This window comes from Hylobates moloch, unplaced genomic scaffold (genome assembly GCF_009828535.3).
Source record: "Hylobates moloch isolate HMO894 unplaced genomic scaffold, HMol_V3 SCAFFOLD_15, whole genome shotgun sequence".
Taxonomy (NCBI): domain Eukaryota; kingdom Metazoa; phylum Chordata; class Mammalia; order Primates; family Hylobatidae; genus Hylobates; species Hylobates moloch.
Window position 1 is genome coordinate 64,110,025 of NW_026652290.1, and position 16,775 is coordinate 64,126,799.

The window sequence follows — 16,775 nt, forward strand, 5'->3', positions numbered from 1 at the left end:
CCCCACTCCACCACTTCCCTTCTCATAAATGAATGAGTAAAAAGAAATGCAAATTCTTTATTTTATTTATTGTTTATGAGACAGGGTCTCACTCTGTTGCCCAGGCTGGAGTGCAGTAGCTCCATCTCGGCTCACTGCAGCCTCCATCTCCTGGGTTCAAGTGATTCTCCTGCCTCAGCCTCCTGAGTAGCTGGGATTACAGGCACCTGCCACCATGCCCAGCTGATTTTTCTATTTTTAGTAGAGGTGGGGTTTCACCATGTTGGCCAGGCTGATCTGGAACTCATGGCCTCAAGCCATCCACCCGCCTCAGCCTCCCAAAGTGCTGGGACTACAGGTATGAGCCACCATGCCCAGCCAAGAAATGCAAATTCTTGAGGCCTACCTCAGTACTACTCTATCAAAAACCCTGGAGGTGGTGCCCAGCCACCCGTTTTCACAAGGCCCCCTGTGTTTCTGATGCATGCTTAGGTTTGAGAACTGCTGCTCTAAGCCTTCAGCCTCTCAAGCTTGTTGGAAATGCGTGACCTCAGGCCCCACCCCAGATGACTGATTGAGAATCCCCAGGTTATTCAGATGCACATTAGAGCTTGAAAAGCACTGCTCTCGACTGTCTCCCATGGTCAGATTAGAGTTAGAGCACCAGAAAGGGGTACTCTTAGATCGAAGCTTCTCAGCACCCCACAGAAATGCCGTCACAAGACAACAATTTAAGTGTAAGAAATCAACACATGAAAGACATTTCTGTATCTGTGAAAAAGAATTTTACTGCCATTCACCATCCCTGGATAAAGATTCTCTCTGTCAGCTTTCTTAGAGTTTAGAGCAAGCACGTGTGTCCTTTTTTAAAAAAGAAGGTGAAGTTATGAAACTCATGATACCTAAATTGCCAGGACACTTTCATTTTAGCTCAATTCTTCTTTTATTTTTTGAGATGGAGTCTCGCTGTGTCGCCCAGGCTGGAGTGTAGTGGTGTGATCTCGGCTCACTGCAACCTCCGCCTGCTGGGTTCAAGTGATTCTCCCGCCTCAGCTTCCCGAGTAGCTGGGATTATAGGCGCCCACCACCACGCCTGGCTAATTTTTGTATTTTTAGTAGAGACAGGGTTTCACCATGTTGGCCAGGCTGGTTTTGAACTCCTGACCTGAAGTGATCCGCCTGCCTCGGCCTCCCAAAGTGCTAGGATTACAGACATGAGCCACGGCGCCTGGCATTTTAGCTCAATTCTAAGAAATATTCTTAGTCTAGGTTTTGTCACATAGCTTTCTCTTCTCTTCCTTAAAGTGATCTTTGCTTTCCATTCTTGTTTTAACAATCTATTATGGCTGCATTTTTTAAATAAGTAGCTTCAAATATTGTGTGAGAACATAAGGAGAAATACCTTTTCCTCACCCATCGCTAGGTTTACAGTGGAGAAAGCTCTGTAACAAAAGACAGATTAACAAGAGAAAAGCATGCAAATTTATTTGGTATGTTTTACGTGACACAGGGGCCTTTTAAGCAAATGAATACCCAAAGAAACAGACTTGTGTATTATTGCTAGCTTTGATGAAGAGTGGACGGTCATGGAGAAATATAGCAGGACAAAGGAGATATGATCTAATGATAATAAAACTGCAGGGAGCTTAGCAACATACATTTGTTCAAATTCTTCTCTGTGTTCCTATGTCTTCAGAGATAAGAATGTTCCTTTCTTCTGACCGGGCACGGTGGCTCACTCTTGTAATCCCAGAACTTTGGGAGGCTGAGGTGGGCAAATCGCTTGAGCCCAGGAGTTCGAGACCAGCCTGGTCAACATGGTGAAACCCTGTCTCTACTAAAAATACAAAAATTAGCCGGGTGTGGTGGCACATGCCTGTAATCCTAGCTACTCGAGAGGCTGAGGCAGGAAAATCGCTTGAACCCAGGAAGCGGAGGTTGCAGTGAGCCTAGATCGCGCCACTGCACTCCAGCCTGGGTGACAGAGTGAGACTCTGTCTCAAAAAAAAAAAAGAAAAAAAGAAAAAAGACTGTTCTTTTCTTCTGGATATAGGCAGGGCACCTCTTGAATAAAAGTCTTATGACCTGTTTCAGGGCAGAAGGGCAGGGAAAGGTCAGAGAGACCTTCCAGTAAATGCTGTTTCTCAAATTCCTTCAGCTTGAAATACTCAGTGTGCCAAGGTGCTGTATTTTGGGGATACCATGTCCTGAACCACATCAGGGCTACTAAGAAATGAATGTCTGTGCTATGTCTTGAAGCATCTCTGCCTGGATAGAGCACAGTGACCCCAAGAGCTCCATTCAGATTCCCTTTGCTCCATGAAGCATTCCTGCTGTTCCCTGGACAGCTGTAATTAATATGGCCCCAGATAACACAGTTTGTGATTTGTCATTATACATCACACTCTGCCCTATATTTTGAGGTAATGTTTGTAAAGTGCTTAGAGTAGTGTAGGAACATAGTACACACTCAAATGATGATGATGGCCATTATTATTGCTGTTGTTTATGTATATATATGTGTCATTCCTACTCAACTGTAAGCCTTGTTGGGGTGAGGGGAGGACCTTATTTACTGATGGATTCCCAAGCGAGCCTGGTTTGTGCTGCACTCACAACAGGTTCTTACATATAACATTAATGAGGAACGGAGTGGCCAACGGCCTGCAGAGCAACATGCCCAAGTTTTATTGTGACTACTGTGATACATACCTCACCCATGACTCTCCATCTGTGAGAAAGACACATTGCAGTGGAAGGAAACACAAAGAGAATGTGAAAGACTATTATCAGAAATGGATGGAAGAGCAGGCTCAGAGCCTGATTGACAAAACAACGGCTGCATTTCAACAAGGAAAGATACCTCCTACTCCATTCTCTGCTCCTCCTCCTGCAGGGGCGATGATACCACCTCCCCCCAGCCTTCTGGGTCCTCCTCGCCCTGGTATGATGCCAGCACCCCATATGGGGGGTCCTCCCATGATGCCAATGATGGGCCCTCCTCCTCCTGGGATGATGCCAGTGGGACCTGCTCCTGGAATGAGGCCGCCCATGGGAGGCCACATGCCAATGATGCCTGGGCCCCCAATGATAAGACCTCCTGCCCGTCCCATGATGGTGCCCACTCGGCCCGGAATGACTCGACCAGACAGATAAGGATAGAGGGGAGGCTTCATTGTATCAGTTTTGTATTACCTGTTCTGCTTCACCAGGAGATCATGATGCTGTGATACTGAGTTTTCTAAACAGCATAAGGAAGACTTGCTCCCCTGTCCTATCAAAGAGAATAGTTTTGGAGGGGAGAAGTGGGACAAAAAAGATGCAGTTTTCATTTGCATTGGGAAATGTGAAAATAAAATTGTCAACTCTTTCAAAAAAAACACAAAAAAACATTAATGAGAATAAATATTAGAGTACTTTGAAAAGGAAGACATGATTTATTATCATGAATTGGAGCATTGGGTCTCAGCCGATCCTATCCAAAAGGAGAAGCTGTTTGACCAACAAGAGCACCACATCCCCTAGCCTCAGCCCCAGAGGGCAGCAGAAAAAAAAAAGGAAGTGAAGGATAAATGTCACCGAAATTCTCAGTGAAACAGAAGAAACTCTGACCAAAACCAAAATGGAATCGACTGAAAATGTTAATGGTCATTTTTAGTAAGTCACAAGAAGGTTAAGAAATGCTATTTTAATAAGTAGAACAATTTCATTTTCCATATAGCCTGGGAAATTGAGATCTAGATGGTTTCTTTTACATAGTCTCAGATCAACTTTGCACCTCTTTAGCCGAAAGCAGTATGGTTTCGCCTTCAGTAACTTGTGGAAAAAAAGAAGCAAAAGGGATAATATCTTAAGTAATGTTTACAAGAGAAAAGCACATTGGAAGTGAATGTTATATGTAGGATTATCCAACATAGTATTCTGGGAGGAAAAAGTTCAGACAGGAGAAGAAAATAGAGCAAAGAATCAAGTCTGCATGATGTATAGAAGCAGGTTCATGGAGAAACCAACAAAGACTGGGCCCCAGCTTCTTCCAACACTCCAAGAGGGGCCCTAGCGATTTTGTGTTTACAATTATGCATTAGCGTTCATGAAAAGGGCTTCCCAAGGTGCATACGTTTCAGGCTCTATAAAACTTGAACCACTCCTGATGAAATGCCTGTAAATTTATGTAGCTCTTGTTTCTCAGCTTTACTTTTTTGCAACCATTTAGCTCTGCCTTGCTAAATGAAGTGATGCAACAACTGGGGACTTGGCCATAAGGAAGAAGGTCCTTGGAGAACTGCTAGTTGGGGAGATCATCACAGCTGAGTTCAAAGTAATAAAATGTGGACACTAGTATGGTTTTCATCAAGGATTATCATTGTACTTCTAGGGTAGTGATTCCCAACCAGGGGCAAATTCTACCCCCAGCGGGGAGGGCTGCTACTGGCATCTAGTGGGTAGAGGCCAAGGATACTGCTAAACATCTTATAATCCACAGGACAACCTCCACAGCAAAGAATTATCTGGCACCATGTCTAGTTAGTGCTGAGGTTGAGAAACTGTTCTAGGGTGCTCCTTTTACTACAAGTCAATTGACAATCCAAGTTGTCAAAATGAATGACCAGCAGCGTAAGGTAACATCTCAAAGGCATTCTGTCTCAAAGGCATTTGTTGGGTCTGTCATAAACCATTGTTCATCATGTATTTGGCTCTTCCTTCTGTACACACACATAGGAAGGTTCTTAGGGCAGTGACTTGAACGAAAACTGGTGGAAACCTGTCTGATGCTAATGGCTGTGAAACAGGGAGTCCTAGAATTACAGGCACCGGAGTGGTGCTTTGTTGTGCAAACCCTGATCAAAAGACCAGCTTCCCTAAAACTAGAGTTTAGACACTTCCTTCACGGATGTGAATGTCCACACAATGTTAATGGAAATGTCGATCCCTCTCCCCGGCTCCTGAGATCCCACTCCCAGGCTGCTGAACCTTACCAGTTAAAGTCCCAGAGTTATGAATGGACTGCCCCAAATTCCTGCCCTTGGACCTTTGCTGGTCCTTTACCACCTCATGGCCTTCCTTCTAGTAGCCTTCTGACTGTCTCTGTAATAGTCCCATGGCGGCTCACTTCCCCAAAACCCCTAAACCATCCTCTCCCTGTTACCCTTCTGTGGATGCCTACACCTCCTGCTTCCCTGAGATGAGTAACAGTAGTAATCACAGCTGCTACCATGTAGGCAGCAGCCACAAGCACTAGGCTGGTGCCATAACTACACTTCATCTGCGAGGCGAGTATCGATAACCTTGTCTTGCAGATGATGAATCCCGGGTTTAAAGAGGCAACTTCCTCCAAGTCACAATGCAGGCATTTGGTCCCAGGACTGCCTGGCTCCAGTAGGAACTGCCTATGCTTACTTCTCTCCTCTCCCCAGAAAAATCTGTTTTTATATTGATCCCCGGATTTATTTTTTCTTTCTTTCTTTCTTTTTTCTTCTTCTTTTTGAGATGGAGTCTTGCTTTCTGGCCCAGCTGGAGTGCAGTGGAGCAATCTCAGCTCACTGCAACCTCTGCCTCCCGGGTTTAAGTGATTCTCCTGCCTCAGCCTCCTGAGTAGCTGGGATTACAGGCACGCACCACCACACCTGGTTCATTTTTTTTGTATTTTTAGTACAGATGGAGTTTCGCCATGTGGGCCAGGCTGGTCTCGAACTCCTGACCTCAGGTGATCCGCTCACCTCGGCCTCCCAAAGTGCTGGGATTACAGGCGTGAGCAACCGTGCCCGGCCAATCCCTGGATTTTAGATGAGGAAAAGTTCTTTCAAACCAAAGTTGACTCCTCCATCTTGATCTTGTTCTGCTGTCTCCCACTGTCCTTCACTCTGTCTTTTGTCTATCACAGCCTCTCCTCTCTAGCGGCTCCTTCCTCTACAAATGCACCCCCTGACCCTGCTTCACGAGCACAGTCCTGCCTCATCTGCTTCCTTTGCTTCACTGTCAACTTGTCGAAGGCAAGAGGGTCTCAGTTTGGCCACTCGTCTGCTCCTTCATTCATTTCCTGGCCTGTCCATGAACAAAGTCTTGCTCTCTTCCCTGGCTCCGTGCCTCAGGATGGTGATTTGTCTGTGTACCCTTGGGACCCTCCGCTCTCTCTGGATGGAGACCATGTCTACCTCCCACCCTTTTGTTTCTCAGTGCCTGGGACAGTGCCCTGAAGAGTGTGCGTGATTGGGATGACCTCAGATTCAGACGAAGGCAAAAACCAGATAAACCTCTCCCTCCCAGGGGGCCAGGGAGATGGCTGAAGCAGGGCTCCTAGGGAAATTCCTTCGGGCTGGAGCTCTATTCAACAGAATGACAACACACTATTGACATATTTAGAGCAGTGATTACCTCATGGAAATACCCTATTTTCACCAGGGACTGAGATCCGAGCTTCATATCTAAATGTCATGTATCTCTTCACTGTAACTGAGGCTCTGAGAAAACAGAAACACGTGACTACATACTAGGGGATTCAATTCCTGTTTTTCCTTCCTGTTTGTCCTCTTCTAAAATAAAAAAGAAACTTCTTGGTATTGTTATCCTGAGGGTATATTACTACTACATATGTTTCATAAATGAAACAAGTGGTTTCTGAGCTGTTGGCAGTAAAGGCCATCCATTTTTAAAAGGAAATTAAGTAACATCTAAATCTATATTTGATGGCAAAGATCCCTTCTCTGGATAATTCCATTCTCATACCCTCTCCACTGAAATGTCTGTAGGAATTTCCATAAGTTGGTATTAGGCTTCTGTCTAACCTTCATCCATCTATCTACTGGTTCATTCCTTAATTCAACAAATCTTTATCCAACCTGTATGCTCAGTCATTGGACAAGAGAGAAGAAAGACACTGTGTTTGTTCTCAAAGAGCAAAGTCTAACGTGGCACCTACAATTCAGGGTGACGGGTGCTGGATAACAGAAATGTAGGGTGTGATAGGAACGTTCACATAGACGCTGACCCCAGACTTGGGGGCAGCCAGTCAGGGACAGTTTCTAGGAGAAAGTAACATCTAAGGTAGGTGAAGGTGGAAGGGCTCAGGTTGCGGGGAGAGGCTGACCAAACGAGAGAATAACGTTTAGAAGGCCCAGGTCAAAGGAGAGAGAAACAGAGACAGAAAGACAGGAGAGAGTTTTAAGGGACCAACAAGTTCATGCTTACTGGATCAGAGAAGAGGAGATGAATGGAGAAAGATTCAGGCACATGAAGTGGGTGCTATTATCATCCCCACATCGCAGATGTGGAACTGAGGCACTGAGAGGTTAAGTAACTTGCCCAAGGTCATCCAGCTAGTATGCAGCAGATCCTGACTCAACCTAGTATCTGTGCCCTTCGCTGCTGCCTTTGAGATCATTTTCTTTTCTTTTTTTTGGAGACCGGGTCTCGCTCTGTTGCCTAGGCTGGATTGCAGTGGTGTGATCGCAGTTCACTGCAGCCTTGATGAGATCATTTTCAAAATTCCCTCCCAGCTATGGTTTGGAGGCTCCAGGAGAAAAGAGTAGATTAAGGCAGTAATTTTATATTCAGTGGGAAGTCTGAGTGGGAATGTCAGCCCCAGAAAACCTGTCCTCCTCTGCCTGCTGCCCTCCATAAGTCAGATTAAGGCAAAAGTACTGCTATTCTGGGGGGATTTTCATTTAAATGGGGTAGGGCCCAGCACGTTTTCAGCACCCTAACTAGCAGGGGAGATTGAGGGAGACATTTTGGGGTAGGGGTCCAGCCTGTGTCCCTTCAAGGGGATAAATATGAGGGACCACATCATCATATAATCAGAGGCATCTTTTTGCCTAGAAAGGTTGGTATGAATCACTAAGCTCTTAATTTTCTGTCAGAGAATGACTTAGGCTCTTGAAAGTTATACATTAGGTTTTTTTCCCCCCTTATAATTACGAATGGCATAAGTGAGAATTACTCAAGTTGACTCAAGGAGTAAATTGTTTTATTCAAAGGAGCTGAGTTTTGTTTCATTCAGTGACTGATTTCAAGCTTCATAGCCCTTAAGGGGGAAGACAAAAAGGCTTTAATGCCATACATTTTGCAAGGGAAGACTTCAAAGTGGTGATGTGTGTGAACAGTTCACCCAAGCATGGGATGTGGAGAGCAGACTTCTCAGGACCAGATAATTTCTCATCGCCAATTACCCACCAGTGAGATTAACCCTTTAGCCAATGAGAAATCGAACATTTGTTCACAACTAATTCTCCCTAGAATAAAAATACTTCAGTTTGAGAAGTGTCACCCCCAAATGCTCACTTTTCTTGTTTCATTCCAGTTGCCTAGTTCCTTCTCAAGGGATAGACTAATCCCTTAGCTGCTGAGACCAGCTTGAGTTGAAAGGCCCATCTCCAAGACCGCCTATGGTGATATGGATGAGGACTTTTCCATGTTTATTTTCAACACTGGTGGAGTTGATGGTCTGGAGAGTATGTGTGCATATACTTATAATATAAAATATTATACATATTATATATACACAAACATATATTATGTGTGTATATATATAAATATATATGAAACTGGATATATATCATGAGTTGGATTGGAAAAGGAGCTTTGGAAAAGCTGATGACCAATGACTATGAGCATGAACATGCTGGTCTGGTTAAGGCAGAAAGACTGTGTGTGTTTTGTATCCTTGTTTATACCACTACCTAGGGAACTCAAAGTCACAATGAAAGTGGATATGGTTTATCAGTTAGCTCTGTCTACTCAAACCATTTCTCCCACCAAAAAATGGACAGTAGTTTGATCAGCCCTTTTACTACTACTTAAAACTCTTTCTTCCACTTGGCCAGATCTGATTTTGTAATTCCTTTCAGGCAAGTGGATAGAAAGCTTTGTTAACAACTTCTGCTTATTGAATTATCGTATAAATCATTAGTTGATTCATCACTATGAAAATTCAGGAATGCCGGCTATAATGTGCTATGCTGATCAGGTGTCTGCTCTGCTCTGATTTTGGCATCAATGTGGTGACCTCCCAGGAGCAGGGGACCACTGGGTTGCCTAAGGAGGGGTAAACCAGCCCAGGTCAGAAATGGAGCAGGTCAAAACTCCCGTGCTGATCAGTAGCAGCATCGCACCTGTGAATAGTCACTGCCCTCTAGCATGGGCAACATAGTAAGACCCTGTCTCTAAAAGACAAAAAAGAAAAAAAGAAAGAAAGAAAGAAAGAACAAAAGGAAAAATCAGGAATGTCATTTATATAGTGATTAACCTGTTTTTTCATTGGGACATACGCTGACATATGTGCCCTTTAGATCCATATTGTGGTCAGAAAATTAGCAGTTAGCAATAAGCCTTTATCCTGCTTATTTCTCTGTTGCCATTGAGTTTTCTTGTCACAGTAGTGAGAAAATAGATGGCATGGCACTTCTGGCTTGGAAGTCATTGAGAGAGTGATTGAATGGAAGAGGAGAAGGGAAGTGAACGACTAACAAACCCAACTCTACCAAACCAGTGTCTTCATGGGTGCTGGAACAATAAGCACGCCATGGTGGTTCTCATTCCACAACCATTTATTCATTCAGACAAATAGAGCCTACTATGAGCACACACTAGGAAGACACAAGGTCTGACCTCGAGAGCTAACACTAGGACTTGCCCAAAAGTGGGCCCATCAAAGGTGCTGAAAAGAACAGATGTGCATTTGCAATCAGCAGGCTGCCTCCCCTTTTCACAAGGCACAATGGATTGAGTTATCTTCCACATTCCTCAGTCCTGAACTTACCTGTTATTAGTAAAGTTGAGAGGGACAGGCTCAGAATGATTTAGACAAAAGAGGAGATTGATTGGAAGGCATATAACAGGAAGTTCAACAACCAAATCACAGGAAGGGCACGGCATCAGGGATGAGGGAACCAGCAAATCCCTCCCTCCCTCACCCCTGCTCTCCATTCCACACTCCTCTCTGGCCAACTCACTTCCTTCTTTCTCTGTGGAGAGGGGCTCTCCCCACAATGGTGGTGCCCCAGCGTCACATCTTCCAGACTCTATCCTTCTCCTTCTCTGTCTCCTTAGTAGGCTCAGCCCCCTACCTGCTCATCAAATGCTGGAGTTCCTCCAGGCTGCATCCTAGGCCCTCTTACTCCCTCCCTGAGATCTCGCTCATGTGAGGTCAGTCACCACCTCTACCTAAAGGATTCTCAAATGTATTCTCCAACACAGACCTTTCTCCAGGCTCTAGGCCTATGTATCCAAATGCCTTCCTGATATCTACTCTTGGGTATCTCAAAGGCATCTGAAACTTTCCCCTTCTTTCTTGGTAACAGAATCCCCATGTTGTTGGAAGTGGCAATGAACTCAGTGAAAAGACGACATTTCCCAGCATCCCTTGCAGCCAGAGGTAGACAATGAGATATAAATGGAAGTAATTAGATTGAATTCCTGCAAAAGTCCTTCACAAAAGCCTGATTCAGCTGGATGTTTTGCCATTTTCATTGTTATGACTTCCTCCTTCTTCTGCCTGGCATGTGAACATAATAGCTAGTGCTACAGTGGTCATCTTGAGACTGTGAGAACTTGAAGATGGAAACTAGCACTCAAAATGGCAGAGAGAGTGGTAGAAGGATCTTGGGATAAAGGTACCTATTTCCTAGCTTTAGACAACTTTTAGGTGAGAAATTATAAATTTCTATCTTATTGAAGTCCCCTCTATTTATAACTAGAAGCCAAACACAGTTCCTAACAGATATAAGAGCCTCCTCCTACCCTTCCAGCCTTATAGGGAACCTGGCCCCCCTGCACCCTTCCTCCTCTCTCGTCACATTGCCCTCTTGCTCTCCCTGCACTTGCCATGCCCTCTCCTGCCACTCAGTCTTCTCACATGCCATTCCCATTACCTAGATCTCAGCTCCGTCATTGTTTCCTTGGGGAAATCATCCTTGACCTACTTCCCCAGGTAGTTCCCCCACCACAGGTTCTCAAAGTGCCACCAGCCTCTCCTTTTTTGCATCCGTCTTCAGTGTAATTTTATATTTATTTGCATCAGCTTTGGACTCACACATATCCCTCTCACTACATTGTAAGCTCTGGGGAGGCAGGGACTTTGACCTTTCCTTTTCTTACTACTGTATTTTTATACCTAAGCACAGTATTATAATGAGTGTTCACCCCAAAAGAGAAAAATGTTGAATACATTAATGCACCACAAAAGAATTACTCAGACCTCTCTGGTCTATGTTTTTTAAATCCTGGGGAAGAATTCTGAATGGCCTAGCTAGGACCGAGTTTCTACCTCAGGACTGTGGCCAAGAGCAGGCTCTATAAGAACATGGCTGGCTGGGTGTGGTGGCTCACACCTGTAATCCCAGCACTTTGGGAGGCCAAAGCAGGATTATCCCCTGAGCCTGGAAGTTCGAGACCCGCCTGGACACGAAGCCAGACCCAGCCTCTAAATAAAAATAAAAAATAAAATTAGCCCGGTGTGGTGGCATGTGCCTGTTTTCCTAGCTACTTGGGAGGCTGAGATGGAAGGATGGCTTGAACCCAGGAGTTTGAGACTGCATTGAGACAATGATTGCACCACTGTACTCCAGCCTAGGTGACAGAGCAGATCATGAAAAAAAAAAAAAAAAAAAAAAAAAAAAAGAAAGAAAGAACATGGCAGCCCCCATTCAAATCACATGTCCAGAATAGGGAAAACAATAATCCCAAAAGAAACAAAAGGAGATGGGCAGAACAATAAACATCCACACTCTTAAGGCCATCCTTGATGCATATTTTAATATGATTTTACCTGGAGGAGAGCCTGTGGAAGGAGAGTACACAATATAACTTGGCTCAGGTCCTCCATGCCCTAGGAAAGGATGTGGTCCCCAAACTCCTCTACATAAGGCTGGGACAACCTTGTCATATTCCCCCGTGGTCTATTATGCATTCATTGTCAATAGATTAAAAAATGAGAAACCCTGTTTTATCTGAATTTATGATTCCCATTCAGCTCAACAGACACCTAGAATAAAATATAAGCTCTTCGCTTAGCCCAAAGCCCTTACCCCCTCATACCTTCACTCCTTCCTGCCCCCATTGAGTTCCATCCACTCAGGCCTCCTCTGATTTCTCAAAGCCTGAGCTCACTCCTGCCTGGGGAACTTTACACTGCTGTCCCCCTCTGCCTGAAACTGTCTGCCCCTAGATCTGGGCAAGGCTGGCTCCTGTGGAGGCCGAGCCAGCAGGGCTGCCAGTTTGGGCACTGCACAAAGATGCTGGACTGTGGGGGTGGTGATAATCTGAAATTCAGTCCCAGTGCTGTCTGCTAAGTCTTGTGCTCTGAGAAGAGGTGCAGTTTTCTTCACCAAATACAGCATCCTATAGCAAAGTCAAGGGTCCTTGGGGCTACATTTGGCTAAAGGGGAGATCTTTGTCTAATTTATATACACCACATAAGGCTAGTAGTGGTGGCTGGGCTAGAGGGCCTCCTCATCAGAGCTGGAGAATTTGCTCCCCTACTGGATGATGACCATGTGGCTAAGTTGACACTAGAGCCAGAATCTTGAAACTTAGGACAAAGGCCACCTGGTCACCAGTTGACCCCTCTAACTGAAGATGAGGGAGAGGGAGTTTCAGAGGGTGATCCCGAAAGCTGGTTCTGGGCTCTGCCTGTCTCCGTACTCTTTCAGTTCAGTTACTTCTTCACCTATGCACTCCGTGTCCCACTATCTGAACTCCCAGCTGTGTGAACCAGGGATTACAGACCCTACTTTCAGGGATTTTGCAGTCCACAGGGAGATACAAATAAAATAATAACACCAACAACCTGGACATTAAACTGTGATGAGTGCCAGGTGCAGTGGCACACGCCTGTAACCCCAGCTACTTGGGAGCCTGAGGCAGGAGAATCGCTTGAACCTGGGAGGCAGAGGTTGCAGTGAGCTGAGATTGCGCCACTGCCTCCAGCGTGGGCCACAGAGCTGGACTCCATCTCAAACAAACAAACAAAAACTGTGATGAGGGCCAGAAAGGAGGAGTGGGTAGGCTTTGAGAGCACGAGGTGGAGGGGCTTGACCTAAGGTGGAGGGGTGGGGGTGAGAAGACGTCCATGAAGAAGTGATTCCAGTTGAGAATAGAAGGACAATGGCCGGGTGCGATGACTCATGCTTGTAGTCTCAGCACTTTAGGAGGCTGAGGTGGGCAGATCTCTTGAGCCCAGGAGTTCAAGACCAGCCAGGGCAACATAGGGAGTGCCGATCTCTACAAAAAATAAATAACTAGCTGGGTGCAGTGGCATGTGCCTATAGTTCCAGCTACTGGGAGGCTGAGGTGCAAGGATCTGTTTGAGCCTGGAAGGTGGAGGCTGCAGTGAACCATGAGTGTGCCACTGCACTCCAGCCTGGATGACAGAGTGAGACTTCGTCTCAAAAAAACAAAAAAAGAGACTAGAGGGATGGGTAGGAGGTGACCAGGCAGAGAAAGGATGGGACATGTGGAAAGCAGTAGCCTGGTCCAAAGAAGTTCTTAGAGGAAAAACTTCAGCCGAATTAAATTTAAGAGTTTGAGCATAAAAGGATTAGCAAATCAGGCAGCCTGCTGAGCCAGAGTAGGCTCAGAGACTCCAGTGCAGTCACATAGTGGAAGAAGATTTATGGATAGAAAAAGGAAAGTGATGTACAGAAAACGAAAGTGAGGTACAGAAACAGCTGGACTGAGGCCAGGTGCAGTGGCTCACACCTGTAATCCCAGCACTTTGGGAGGCTGAGGCAGACAGATCACCTGAGGTCGGGAGTTCGAGACCAGCCTAGCCAACATGGTGAAACCCTGTCTCTACTAAAAATGCAAAAATTAGCTGGGTGTGGGGTCATGCACCTGTAATCCCAGCTACTCGGGAGGCTGAGATGGGAGAATGGCTTGAACCTGGGAGGCAGAGGTTGCAGTGAGCTGAGATCACTCCACGGCACTCCAGCCTGGGCCACAGAGCAAGACTCCATCTCAAAAAAAAAAAAAGAAAAAAAGAAAAGAAAAGAAAAGAAAAGAAACAGCTGGATTGGTTATAGCTCAGCATTTGCCTTATTTGAACGCAGTTTGAACAGTTGGCTACATTTGATTGGCCAAAACTCAGTGATTGGCACAAGAGTAGGCTACAGTCTGTTTACAATTCCATTTACGTTATAGTTCATGATGTACAGAAAAACATTTAGGCTGAACTTAAAATATGTAAAGAGGTAGCTTCAGGCTAAACTTCATTTAACAAAATACAGAGGCCTGGACCCAGCTCAGGGTGCAGGTCATGTTAGTGCCCAGAAGTGTTTCAAACAAGGCTTGTTGTCTTTTAAGCATCTGCTATTATTCATCACTGAGGTGACATCTGCATATCATTCTGGCAAGTTTTCCCTCAGGTCCAAGTAGAGCATGACTCAGTGGCATGTTGGAGAAGGTTTCTTTCAGCTCACAAGGGCTGACTGCGCATATCCCTTCCCAACTGCACATTCAGTGATGTCACATTGGTCTAGTGGCACTGTTGCTTATGGTGGCAGTATTTGCACCAGGGAAATCAGCACACACTGCAAAGCAGGGCATTTTGTTTTTCTTAGAGAGCTGATGATAAATATTTACTAGCATGCCACGGCATGAGCCACCTTTCACAGTCCCAGAGAAGATGCCCAATTTCTCAGAGCATCACAGATTTTCTTGAAAAGGTTGGATTTATGACAAAATGACATGACAGCCTTTGGATCCTACCTCAGACAGCTGGAAAAAGAGAGGTGCTGCCAACCTACTAAAGATCTAGCATGATTTCTGTCACTCATGGAATGTTTCCTGCAATCGGCTTTCAAGAAACAGAACTTCCTAACTGCTGTCATTTGAGGGGGATTGAGGGGGTTGGACTTGGCCAGTCGGCGCTGCTTGCTAATTCCCTCCATGGCCAGAGACTGTTACCACGTCCTGGGACAAATAGTAAAGGCACCTAGTACCTCATCTCTCTCCTCTGAGGACTAGCAGTTGATTAGCAACATAGGACAGTTAGAAATTATGGGTGTAGGCCAGGCACGGTGGCTCATGCCTGTAATCCCAGCACTTCCGGAGGCCGAGGTGGGCAGATCACCAGAGTTCAGGAGTTTGAGACCAGCCTGACCAACATGGCTAAACCCCATCTCTACTAAAAATACAAAAAAAATTTAGCCAGGCCTGATGGCAGGTGCCTGTAATCCCAGCTACTCATGAGGCTGAGGCAGGAGGATGGCTTGAGCCCGGGAGGCAGAGGTTGCCGTGAGCCGAGATTGCACCACTGCACTCCAGCCTGGGGCAACAGAGCGAGACTCTGTCTCAAAAAAAAAATACAAAACAAAACAAAACAAAAAAAACCCCAAAAGCAAAGCAAAACATAAAAACAAACAAAAAGACCTCACAAATTATGTGTGTAATTCTGTAATTCTGATCCCAGTTTTCTACCACCCTAGTGCTTTTGGGAGGGCCTGATTCAGATGAAGAGTCTCCTGAGAGCATGAACTGTCTCAGGTATCCGTGTGTTCCTCAGTGTCTGGCCTGGGACTGGCACACAATCTTGCACTAGATGCTGGCTTTTGAATTAATGCACGCCATGAAAGAGAACCCAGAAAGTTTGCACAGCTAGAGCTTCTCCTCACCCTGGGTCTTTGTGATTTGACTTGCTGGTGATTTCTATTTATCCTGCTAAACTCAACTCAGGGGAGGCTTGGAAGCCCTTCCTAGTACGCTGAGACTGGGGAGATACGATACTCCTTATCACAAGGTATCACCAGTATCTGTCCCCCCTGGTGGTTCTCCCCACTCTGAGTGTCTACATCTCATTCATTCCTCCAGTCCCAGTCCTTGGCACAGTGCTTGGTACAGAATAGGTGCCAGTGAATATTTAATGTGTGAATGAGGGGCTGAGGCTAGTGCAAACAGGAGCTTAAAGCTCAGGAAAGATTGGAGAAAGCCACACTTAACAAGCTCCTTCTGTATGCCAGGTATTTGAAGGACAGCGCAGAACATGCCACTCCAAAATATGCTACTTTGGCATAGGATTATTTTGAGCTGACAACCACTGAGAAGAAGCAGATACATGAAAGGCTCTCTGCTTGCCCTCTATTTGCCCAAAAGCAAGACACAAATTTTTTTTTTTTTTTTTTGAGATGGAGTTTCACTCTTGTTGCCCACTCTTTTTACTCAGGCTGGAGTGCAATGGCTCACTGCAACCTCTGCCTCCCAGGTTCAAACACTTCTCCTGCCTCAGCCTCCTGAGTATCTGGGACTACAGGCATGTGCCACCATGCCCGGCTAATTTTTGTATTTTTAGTAGAGACAAAGTTTCACCATGTTGGCCAGGCTGGTCTCGAACTCCTGACCTCAGGTGATCCGCATGCGTTGGCCTCCCAAAGTGTTGGGATTATAGGCATGAGCCGCGGCGCCTGGCCCAGGACACCAATTTGTAAAGGTTTCTCCTCCTCTCCTCTCTACTAGGAAGGACAGAAGTTAATCACTGGCGAGAAGTCTAGACCCTTATAAACCCAGAGAGGGCACCAGAGGAATATGCATAGCACACCTACTCACTAGCCCTTATCTTCCATTGGTTTCCCACAAGCCCAAGTTCTAACCACCCTTTTAAGTTATTCAGCACAGGGTACTCCCATACGTACGTGTGATGCACATGTTAATCTATTTTTCGTCAGTTGAATTTACAGGGCCCCAGTTGGAAAATTTAGGTGAGTAGAGGGAAAAAGATTTTCCTCCCCTACGTATTGTACAAAGTCCTTGCATACTTTCTCTCTTTCAATTTTTACAACAACCCCTTGAGGTAAATTCTACTATTCCCA

The 16,775-nt window shown here is 45.5% G+C and overlaps 1 protein-coding gene across 1 annotated transcript; it reads left to right on the plus strand.

Moving 5' to 3' along the window:
* The first annotated feature begins 1,365 nt into the window (after window positions 1-1,365).
* LOC116483400 (U1 small nuclear ribonucleoprotein C) lies at window positions 1,366-3,363 on the plus strand. The gene has a single exon (XM_032177399.2). It carries the CDS (start codon window positions 2,488-2,490, stop codon window positions 3,133-3,135), a length of 648 nt encoding a protein of 215 aa, XP_032033290.1. The 5' UTR covers window positions 1,366-2,487; the 3' UTR covers window positions 3,136-3,363.
* Window positions 3,364-16,775: the final 13,412 nt, after the last annotated feature.

What these genes read in the sequence shown, in the direction of transcription:
- LOC116483400 (XM_032177399.2), top strand. Translation starts at nt 2,488, where the DNA reads ATGTATATATATGTGTCATTCCTACTCAACTGTAAGCCTTGTTGGGGT.